General features: G+C 37.1%; 2 protein-coding genes across 2 annotated transcripts; both read right to left on the reverse strand.

Annotated features, from left to right (window-relative positions):
* LOC104229219 (small ribosomal subunit protein RACK1-like) lies at window positions 1-2,336 on the reverse strand. The gene is made up of 2 exons (XM_009781814.2): window positions 1,339-2,336; window positions 1-293 (listed from the first exon to the last, which is right to left on the reverse strand). The coding sequence occupies exons 1-2, from the start codon at window positions 2,212-2,214 to the stop codon at window positions 192-194; spliced, it is 978 nt and encodes a 325-aa protein (XP_009780116.1). The 5' UTR covers window positions 2,215-2,336; the 3' UTR covers window positions 1-191.
* A 3,123-nt stretch (window positions 2,337-5,459) lies between these two features.
* On the reverse strand, window positions 5,460-9,424 carry LOC104229218 (uncharacterized GPI-anchored protein At4g28100-like). Its single transcript, XM_009781813.2, has 2 exons — window positions 8,614-9,424; window positions 5,460-6,108 (listed from the first exon to the last, which is right to left on the reverse strand). Exons 1-2 carry the CDS (start codon window positions 9,268-9,270, stop codon window positions 5,773-5,775), a joined length of 993 nt encoding a protein of 330 aa, XP_009780115.1. The 5' UTR covers window positions 9,271-9,424; the 3' UTR covers window positions 5,460-5,772.
* Between the last annotated feature and the right edge of the window lie 1,225 nt (window positions 9,425-10,649).

A 10,649-nucleotide genomic window follows, 5' to 3' on the forward strand; every position in this document is an offset into this window, starting at 1 on the left:
AAGCAAAACAACTTAGATTTATAGCAAGATATCCGATGTAACAAATACTAAATAAGAATTCCAAAACTGAAACAGTTGAGGCCTCGAAACCACGAAAAACAGGGAGAATGCAAAAATCCTATTTCCAAGATATTAGCAATCTAAACGCCTTCAAATCAGTATGGCCAAATGGCTCCTCTAGATGCACTTTCCTAATAACGCCCAATTCCCCATACTCTAATCAAACCATCTGTGTATCCACCGAAAAGTGTACTTCCATCAGCACTCCAGCTCAAACAGGTGCAGTATATGATCTGCCAATTGAGATGCACAATATCAGATCCACATATAATGTATTTCCCATTCAGAACAATTGAAATGTAACATAAAAATAATTCGGTCCATCTGATGCACGCTTTAGTAGAATGTTATAGACTTGGAAAACTTAAAAACTATACGAAAACAAATGCTTCAGCCACCAAAAAGAAGAAATCCATTGACACCATGAGTGACAAATAACACCCAGATGGATCAATACTTCTAAAAAGATCTAAATAACTACTTAGAGAACAATATCCGACAAATGCATTTCCCGACCAAATGTAAAAACAAGTGGCCAGAAACAACCATTAAATCGTGCAATGCTTCTCATCAGGGTGGGCCAGCTACTTCAACTAGGGGATACAAAAAAGTGCAAATATGCACAAGGGATACGACATTTCACACATGTACGGATAATTTTTGTTTTACCCTACTTGTATTGTGCAATTTCCCGATGAAGTGGATTCAATTGAATCAACACAGTTAGCTCTGCATAGTACATATTACACCACAAATTTTAGAGACGGTAAGCAGCTGATCAAAGCTCAGAATAACAGGTCATTAACAGCAATATCACACAGCAAATGTTAAAATTATCCTACATTCTTAATCAGGTTATGCTGCCTATGCATTTGGCATGGAGTGGAATACATCTCTTCTGCTAAATGTTTTACCTTGGGATATCATTTTCTAGAGCATTTTGACATATGACATTTGTCAATAACTATTGACAACAAAGTGTTGATTAAAGCTAAGATTGTACAAGAGTTGGAGATATTTGAAAGATAAAATGACTACCTCAGCTTGGTGAAAGTATTTTCCTTGGAACAGAATTTTGTAGATTCCAAATTAACCGAACACTACAACTTTTCCTAGAGGAATTTATTTTTTCAATCACACCAGATATAACCTAATTCAACGAATTAACTTATACAATACCTGAATTCAAACAGCAATAATCATCACACGAAACAACAGAGTCCAACAAAAACAAAATATAAAGCTCATAAAATTAAAAATCAAAAGGACAATACAGACCTTGTTTTTGGCAGCAGCAGTTCCCTCAGCAGACATTTCACTCTCTTGTTTCAGATCAACTTTAAGATCCACCACGATGCTCTTACTCTCCAAATCCCAAATCTTAATACTTGATTCCGTAGCAGCACAAAGCCAATATCTATTCGGACTAAAACATAAAGAATGAATAATAGACCCAGCCTCAAGCGAATACAGTTTCTTTCCCTCAGCCAAATCCCAAAGCAAAATAACTCCGTCCTTTCCTCCACTAGCACACAATGAACCATCAGGAGAAACCGCCACGGTGTTCACATAACCACTGTGTCCAGCTAGAGTGGACCTTAGCTTACAGTTCGTTAAATTCCAGATTTTCACAGTCCGGTCCCACGACCCAGAAACAATAGTTGGCTGAAGATTGTTTGGGCTAAAACGGACACATGAAACCCAATCGGAATGTGAGTCCCCATCCGTTATTGTGTACTTGCACTCACCGAGCGTGTTCCAAAGCTTGATAGTTTTGTCACGTGAGGCTGACACGATTTGACGGTTATCAATAGAAAATGCAACGGACAAAACATCCTTAGTGTGACCTACGAAACGACGAGCGGTTGTACCAGCTTGAAGATCCCATAAACGGAGCTCACCGTCCCATGAACCGGAGAGTGCAAACATGCCGTCAGATGAAAGGACGACGTCTTGGACGAAATGGCCGTGGCCAGTAAGGCGGCGGCGGGGGACGCCGTATTGTGGGCCGTCTTTTGTTAGTGACCAAACAATGATGGATTTGTCACGAGAAGATGTGACGATCATGTCGGAGTTGTCAATTGGGGTGGCTATGGCGGTGACCCAGTCAGTGTGGGCCCTCATTGTGCCGCGGAGTACTAGCGATTCCGACATTTCGTCAAACAGGTGGTGGTGGTGTTGGCCTCTCTTGTGTCACTGTGTAGCCTTTGGAGGCAGAAGTTTGTAGTATGATGATAGTGTAGAGAAACCCTAGGGTTTGAAGTGGATGAATTTATATGGTGGAAATTTTGTTCGGGTTTTTTTAGAAGGGTGAGCATGATGGGCCAAGCAAACGGGTCTGGGTACTGGATTTCGGTTGTTTGAAATTAAAACGGGTTAATTTCATGGAATTCAATTTATAGCCTGTTTGGCCAAGCTGGAGAAATCAGCTTATTTTGATAAGTGCTTTTTTCAAAAGTGCTTTTGAAAAAAGTACTTTTGGAGAGAAGCAATTTGTGTTTGGTTAATCAGTCTGAAAAGCACTTTTGAGAAATAATTTGTGTTTGGCCAAGCTTTTTAGAAAGTGTTTTTAAGTGTCAAATTACGAATAAGGATATGAATATATTTACTTAATAATTAATATTATAAGTAAATAAATAATATCAAAATTTTGTTATTACATGCAATAATTAAAAAAATTCATTTTATTTAAGTAAAATATGAAAATAAAATTAAAAAGTACTTAATTCTTTTAATATAAGTTAAATATATTAAAATTCCTTCAACAAATATAAAAGCATTCACCCCTAAAGTCACTATATATTAGAAAGTTTTCCTAAAAATAAGAAGAAATATTTATAAATTAATATCCTAAGTATTAGGTTTAAGGGTTATTTTGGTATATACTATATTTTGTTAAGGGTATTTTAGGTAAGAAGAAAAGCCAAAACTGCTTCTACTTCTGCTTTTGGAAAGAAGCTACTTTTTCTGCTTCTCTGAAACTGCTTCTGCTTCTTCCCAAAAGCACTTTTTTTCCCAAATAAGCTTGGGCAAACACCTCAAATTAGGAAAAAAAAGTGCTTTTGGGAAAAAAAGTGCTTTTTTTCTCTTGAGAAGCTTGGCCAAACGGGCTATTATTGTACCAAAATCACTGACTTAGTTTTACTGATGAAAATGTCACTCGATTTTACATTTTTACTTAGACAAAGGTTTTTTGTAATCACATGTAGGAGTGGGCGTTCGGTATTTCGGTTCGGTATTTAAGAATTTCGGTTCGGTATTTCGGTATTCGATATATCAATTGTGTATACCAAATACCATACCAAAATATTTCGGTACGGATCAGTATTTATTATTTTGGTTCGGTACGGTTTCGGTTTAATACTATGACTTTTACCTTCCTGGGTTGATGCAACTTTTCTCTATTAGTTGATTAGTTCACACACACTCCTATTAGTAGTATATGAACAAAGTACTATTGATCAATTCTGAATCAAACAGAGGAGAAGAAAGAACTTCAAAACAGAAACTTTTGATTTTTTACAACTTGCATTACAAATTGAAAATCAACTAAAACTACAACAAATACATAAAAAAAATATAAAGCGCCTTCTAATAATATCATCGTACTAGCTTCCCCGACGTCCAAACCAGCTGCATACAAAAACTGCTTAACTGTATATTATCTGTAAACTGTAATTTTCCGAGCTGATCCCTATTCGAGTTTGGCGGTTAGTCAATTCTCCGCGCCGTCTTACGAGCTAAAGAAGCTGATATCTTAGCTTCTCATTTTCAGTAAAAAAGATTCAACGACCCAATTGATTCAACGAGGAAACTGTAGTGACATCCTCACACCCAATTGATTCCACGACATCTGAACGTTGATGGCACTAAAAATATTAAAATAGCGTGCTAGCCTGGAAACAAAGACAACGAAATATGTTGTTGCTAGGCTTGGGCAGTTGGGCTGGGGCGATGGGTTGAGGCGCTGAGAATTAAATTAAAAACGTTTGGGCTTGGGCGCTGGGCTGGGCAGTGAGATATAGGTCCAACTTAAAAAAATGTCTTTAAAAATTTGGTAATTCGGTATACCGAAATTTTAAAATTCTAATACCGAGGACCGTACCGAAATACTAAAAATACAATACCGAATTAGACCGAAATATTGAAAAAACCGAAATTAAAATACCGAATTGATTCGGTCCGATTCGGAATTCGATTTTTCGGATTTTATGTCCACCCCTAATCACATGTCACTTAACTTTGCCTAGAGTATATAAAAAGTCTCCAGGAGGAAATAAATGAGATATTTTCTGTAATACTTAGTCAAAATCGAGTGACTTATTGTTATAAAAATATTATTTAGTAACTTTTTGTAATATTTAAGCATACTTGAGTTATTTTTTTAATTATAAAAATAGTTGACTTATATATATTGATTTCCAGCAAAGGACAATCAACTGATCATTCTTCGACATAGGTAACTCACCCTTAGTGGTGGTAAAATTGTTAAAAAAAAAATATTTAACCACCCATATTATCCGCTAAAACATAGGTAGAATAATGAACTTTTTAAAAACGGGTCAAATATGAATACGAACCATATTATCCATTTAGAAAATGGATAACCAATAGATAAATGGGTTTAACTTTTACATTTATAACGCCTCAAATTTGGGGTTCCTCAAGTTTGAGAGACTAGGAATTCTCTCAAAAGTGATCATATTCAAGAAGTCATTATTAATATGGTTACCCATATTATCCGCCGGTTAACCCGTTTTTTATCCGTATTAAATATGGGTCAGATCGGATAATTTATCCATTTTTTTGTTATCCATTTTCGACCCGAACCATATCCGACACGACCCGCCCGTTTGCCACTCTTACAGTCACCCTGCCGAACATGGTGGTATGTGGCCGCTAAAAGATAGATCTATGTGTTGAAGTTCTCCTGATGCCAAATTGTAGAAAGAGCGGTAAAACTATACCACCTTTATAGCCTGTTTGGCTAAGCTTATTTTTTGCCAAAAGTGTTTTTTTTTTTTTTTGCCAAAAACACTTTTGGCCAAAAATTAAGTTGTTTAGCCAAGCTTCTGGAATGAAAAAAAGTACTTTTAAGGAGAAACAGAAGCAGTTTTGGAGAAGCAGAAAAAAGTAGCTTCTCTCCAAAAGCACTTTTGAGAAAAATACACTTAGAAGCAGTTTTTTAAAGCTTGGTCAAACACTAATTACTGCTCAGAAGTGTTTTTCAAACTAATTAACCAAACACAAACTGCTTCTCACCAAAAGTACTTTTGAGAAAAGCACTTTTGAAAAAAAGCGCTTCTCAAAATAAACTAATTTTGCAGCTTGGCCAAACGGGCTATTAGTCCCATGGATTTTATACACTTAATAGACAAATGAACAACTAGAAGCCTAGCTAGAGTACAATGACAGCTTCATTCATTTGTGCAACAGTCTCTCAACAACCAAAATAATTACAATTTCTCGACCTGAATCAACGAATACAGAGCAATGGATTTACTTTAAGATGACATTTGAACAGCAAGTACATTTCTCAGTACAAGTCTCTGGAGGCAAAGGGTAGCCGAGTGCATAAAGCATCCCGCATTCACGTGGGGTCCGAGGAAGGACCGCATCCCAAAGGATGTGATGTAGACAACCTACTCTAATTCAAGCAACTGCTTCCACTGCTCGAACCCGTGCGTGCAAGTCTTTGGAGATCAACTAATATTATGAAAAGAATGCTATGAAGTTTATGCATGACAAAACGAATGCTATGAGATACCAGTAAACCGATGCCAGAAAAGAAGTTGCAGAAGATTGATCGTTGATCTCTGATGAGTCGACTGCAAGTGGCAAGCCGTCACTGCTAAGCGTGCATGATTGAGGATCAGAACCATCTTTGCTCATCATTAGAGCCCTTAAAACAGCAGAAACTGTATGAATATAACCAGATGTATTTTTGTTGAGAAGCCAAGTTAGACCCATCATTTGGCAATCCCTGCTGTGCATTTTGCTAATCCTATCCTTTCTTATATTTGTATTCTCCGATCTGCTGTCACTAAGCTGCAGTTATATTTCAACTTATTAGAGAATAGACAAAAAAATATTCACTTGATGGTGCAAAACTTAGTTATTCAGACACGACATGCTCAGCCGTTAGCGGACAAATTACCCACTTCACCATGCTTCCTAGCAGGAAACTATTCTAACTAACAAATAGATACATTTCATGCTTGTAATATGGCAAATAAAATGCATGAGTTTGTTGACCTCCAAGATAAATGCAAATTACAAGATGGTAAAAGTAGCCACAGGAAACAACTGACCGTAACACAGGGCAACAACACATGGGTAATTTTTGACTAACTACTGCAAAAGGTTATGGTCAGGGGTCCGAGTCCATTCTTCACCCCCGCCCCCCACCACCCTCCAACTCACCAAACACAGAAGATCCAGCCAAGTATCCGCTAAGGTGACTTTTTTGCATATTTCTTTTCCTATTATCTAATGATCAAGAAAACCATCTTAAAATTTATTCAGTAGATGAAGTTCAACATGCTCCAGTATTGCAAGAGACTTAATACCTTTTTTCTTTTTTCTTTTTCTTTTTTCAGCCCCAGCTTTGCTTACGTTCACACCACAGCACAGGACTAAGAAAGACAAAATTTAGAGGAAGAATATCTCCACATACATCAGTCGTGAGTGGAATACTAACCTTAAAACGACTGATATTCCGGAGTTTGTTCTGTGAACAATCACTTTTAAGTTAAAATTAGTTTTTGCCTGCTATAGCAGATCGATTCTTTAATTCATGCTGGTTTGACAATCTAAGACAAACAGCTGGTGATATTTACTAATCCTCCTTATTAAAAGTATTTACTAATTCTGAGCCCTCAGATATACTAATCACCTATCTTCTATAAAAATTGATGCTAGTTAAATGATATATGCACATCTGCCAGCGCTCTAGAGATGATGTTCATTGTCTAAGACTACTTGATTACAGATGAAACTTCCTGAACCATTAGTGTTGGAGGGTCTTCAGAAAGAGTGATCATAACAACAAAGCCACTCACATTTTGCTTTTCTTATTCTTCTTTAAGCACCCTGTGCCGAGGGTCTATTGGAAACAGTCTCTCTACCTCCACAAGGTAGGGTAAGGTCTGCGTACACACTACCCTCCCCAGACCTCAATATGTGGGATTATACTGGTATTTTGTTGTTATTGTTATTCTTCCTTAAGCAGGAGTAGATAACTGTAGTTGCTTCCTAATATCATGATAAGCGCTGCAGAAAATCTATAGTTTAAAAATAGATACGAGCCAAGAACTTGACTTCCTGTGAGCTCTATCCATCACATTCTTATCAGGGACAACAGGAAATACAAAAACAAGTTAACACACAAGCTATTTTAATAACCGGAAAAGAAGATGCTTAATGCTATTGTAATCAAGTAATCAACCAATGACTTTCGCTGCAATCATTTGAATTATAGTTTATCAATTGGTTGCCTACATCAAAGCAAAGCACAAAGCTGATGAATGAAGGAATGGAAGTGTCCAAGTCAGGGGCAGAGCCACAGTGTCGGAAATGGGTTCGGCTGAACCCAATAGCTTTGGTTCGAATTCTGTATTTGTTTTAAAAAATTCATTAAATATATATAAATTATTAATTTAGAATCCAATAGCTTAAAATGATTAGAATCCCGAACTTATAAATTTGAAATCTCAGCTCCGTTTCTGGTCCAAGTACAATTTAATGAATCACAGTCCTAACTTACGAATGTGTTACCTTATAAAAAAATGCCAGATAGGGAAGAATGTGGTTAGTGTAGGCCCTCGTTGTTGATCATTAGCTATAGAAGATATTGTGGTTGAGCAACACTAAATGCCTTTTCTCTTCTACTTTTATTTATCTATTATTTATTACCCAAGGATGAGGGTTACGGCAAATTGATGTTCACAGAAAAATAATCAAATTATGATAACAACAACCCAGTATATTCCTACAAGTGGGGTCTGGGGAGGATAGGATGTACACGGCCTTACCCTTACCCTGGAAGGGCAGAAATGTTATTTCCGAAAAAATAATCAAATTACAATAAATCTTCTAAATATCAGGACTCATATAATTAACGAGTCAACTAGTTCTGGATTGAAGTATACTTGATTAATTTATTGATTGACAATAGGGCTAGATATGCCCATTGTACTATCGAAAATTAGTTATAGGTATCCCTATTATACTATTCGTTACTATTGTCGCTACCCATTTTAATATTTCTATTTCTAATATCTAACATACCCATTCCCAAGGACACATGGTGCCATTTTGGACAGCCTAATCATTTACCCATTAACCCACCCCGTTCAGCCCCGAACCCGATTAGGCCCCAATCACCTCTAAGAAGACATAATCTTGTTTTCTTCTACCAGACTAGGTTTTGCCCCATCATTAAATCCTAAGTTAAATGAAGGTCTGTTACAACAGGTTAACACGATATTTAAATCCAATCAAGAATGTAACATCTTTATACTCAGTCTGGAACACAAATAACAACGTACTTACCAAATGAAGACTATTCAAGCACTTGGAGCAACCAGCAATACCAGAATATCCATTACTGCTCAAACACTCTGTCTCCAATCTATTTACCCTCTCACCGCCAACCAATTCTCTACGCGAATTCACAAAAAAAGCTTCTGGGCAGCTAAGTGGATGCAGCCTAATGCCACAGTAACAATAAACCATATCACAAGTCTCATTTGGCTTCACCAATTCAATACCTCTATTTTCCAAAGCCTTTCCAAAAGAGTTTACACATGTCTCTGAATCATCAGGGAGTACAGGCATGTTAACAGACGTTGAGTACTGTGGAAATTTTGCTATGGCTTTGTGAAGTGCGGTTCTTGAGTAGGCCGTATAAAGCCATGCAGCGAGAACGGGGCAACAACGGGTCGGATTTATTTGACCCGAATGATCATTCGACCTGCAAGCTGATCTTATCCCTTTGTACAGCTCTTCTGGTATGTCCAGAGGACAACTATCAATGTTGGACTGCTCCGGGAAAGCTGGAATTGTTGATGGTGGTGAAGGGGATGGTGAGAGTATTTGAGGATCCAACTCAGTTGGGTCGGGTTCGGGTAAAACCGGAAAGGCAGGTAATACAGTTAGATTGGCCATGCAAAGAATTGTCAAGAAGAAGAAGAAACAGTTGAGGGACATTGCTTTGAGAATGAGGGAAGTTGAATTGAGTGGTTTAATAATTTGTACAGATAAAGATATATGGGAGGGAAAATGGAAGTATTGATTATAATGGTGTGTTATTTTCCCTTTGGTTTGTGGTGGTGGATTGGTACTTGGTAGTGCATAGGTAGATGGAGCCTTCTGATAATGTGTACAGCTAAACCGGGTATTTCCTCCGTTTCAATTTAGATGAACTAGTTTGACTCGGCACAGAGTTTAAGAATTTTTTCTTTTTTTAAACTTGTGGTCTTAAAAATTTAAGGGGTAAAACCTTTGTGGGGCCATGACATTTGTATTGTTTTAAAAGCTTCTCGTTAAGGTAAAATGAGTAAAATGAAGAGTTTAAAGTTGAATTATTTTCAAATTTAGAAATGTGTCATTTATTTTGAAACAGACTAAAAAAGAAACTAACTCATCTAATTTGAAACAGAGGGAGTAGTATATTATTCGACACAAAAGATATATATGTGAATTTTTTTTAAAAATATAATGTCAGTACTGAGAAGAGGAGCCTTGGAGTAACATTAAAGTTATCTCCATGTGACCTATAAGTTATGAGTTCGAGCCGTGAAAGCATCCACTAATGTTTGCATTAGGATAGACTGTTTACATCATATTCTTTGGGGTGCGGTACTTTCCCGAACCCTGCGTAACTACGAAATATCTTGTGCACCGGACTGCCTTCCATTGCAATCACATTACTAAGAACTTTTAAAAGTTGAATCACCAACATTTAATCTTGAATATGCCTCCCATAGTGAAAAAACAGTGACAGTAGTTCAAAAGTTGATGTTGAAGGGACTGAATGGGAAGCTAATAAGGGTGATGTGGGGTATGGAATGTCTTTGTTTGTTTGTTACTCTTGTTAGGCTTAGATATGTATGATCAGATTTCATGGTATGATTTAAAGCAAATAGGGGAACTGTGTCAACAACTTCTACTATTGGTCAACAACAATAACAATCCAGTAAAATCTCACTAGTGGAGTCTGGGGAAGGTAGTATGTACGCAGACCTTACCCGTACCACGAAGGAGTAGAGAAGCTGTTACCGGAAAACAAACAACTTCTTCTATTGGTCATGATTTACAAATAATTCATTGGCAGGTATCTCATATGCAAGTGAAGCCGGAATAGTTGCTTTCAACAACCCAGTAGAATTCCTCCCAGTGGGGTCTGTACAAAGACCTTACCCAGAGGCTGAAACCGAGAGACCTCGGCTCAGAGACAATAAATTTGTGACAACAAAACCCGTAAAAATAATATCAACAACGTGAGAGAAAACATGAGGAGAGGGAATAGATTTTGCTATTTGAAATATTTACTAGCATTAGGTTCTTGGGTAGTTTTAGAACTTAAT

The sequence above is a fragment of the Nicotiana sylvestris genome, chromosome 6 (assembly GCF_000393655.2).
Source record: "Nicotiana sylvestris chromosome 6, ASM39365v2, whole genome shotgun sequence".
Taxonomy (NCBI): Eukaryota; Viridiplantae; Streptophyta; class Magnoliopsida; order Solanales; family Solanaceae; genus Nicotiana; species Nicotiana sylvestris.

Coding starts and splice junctions, on each gene's coding strand:
- LOC104229219 (XM_009781814.2), bottom strand. CDS start 2,214: ATGTCGGAATCGCTAGTACTCCGCGGCACAATGAGGGCCCACACTGAC. Junction 294..1,338: donor CTGCTGCTGCCAAAAACAAG/GTCTGTATTGTC, acceptor CTCAATTGGCAG/ATCATATACTGCACCTGTTT.
- LOC104229218 (XM_009781813.2), bottom strand. CDS start 9,270: ATGTCCCTCAACTGTTTCTTCTTCTTCTTGACAATTCTTTGCATGGCC. Junction 6,109..8,613: donor GCTTGAATAGTCTTCATTTG/GTAAGTACGTTG, acceptor ATATAACTGCAG/CTTAGTGACAGCAGATCGGA.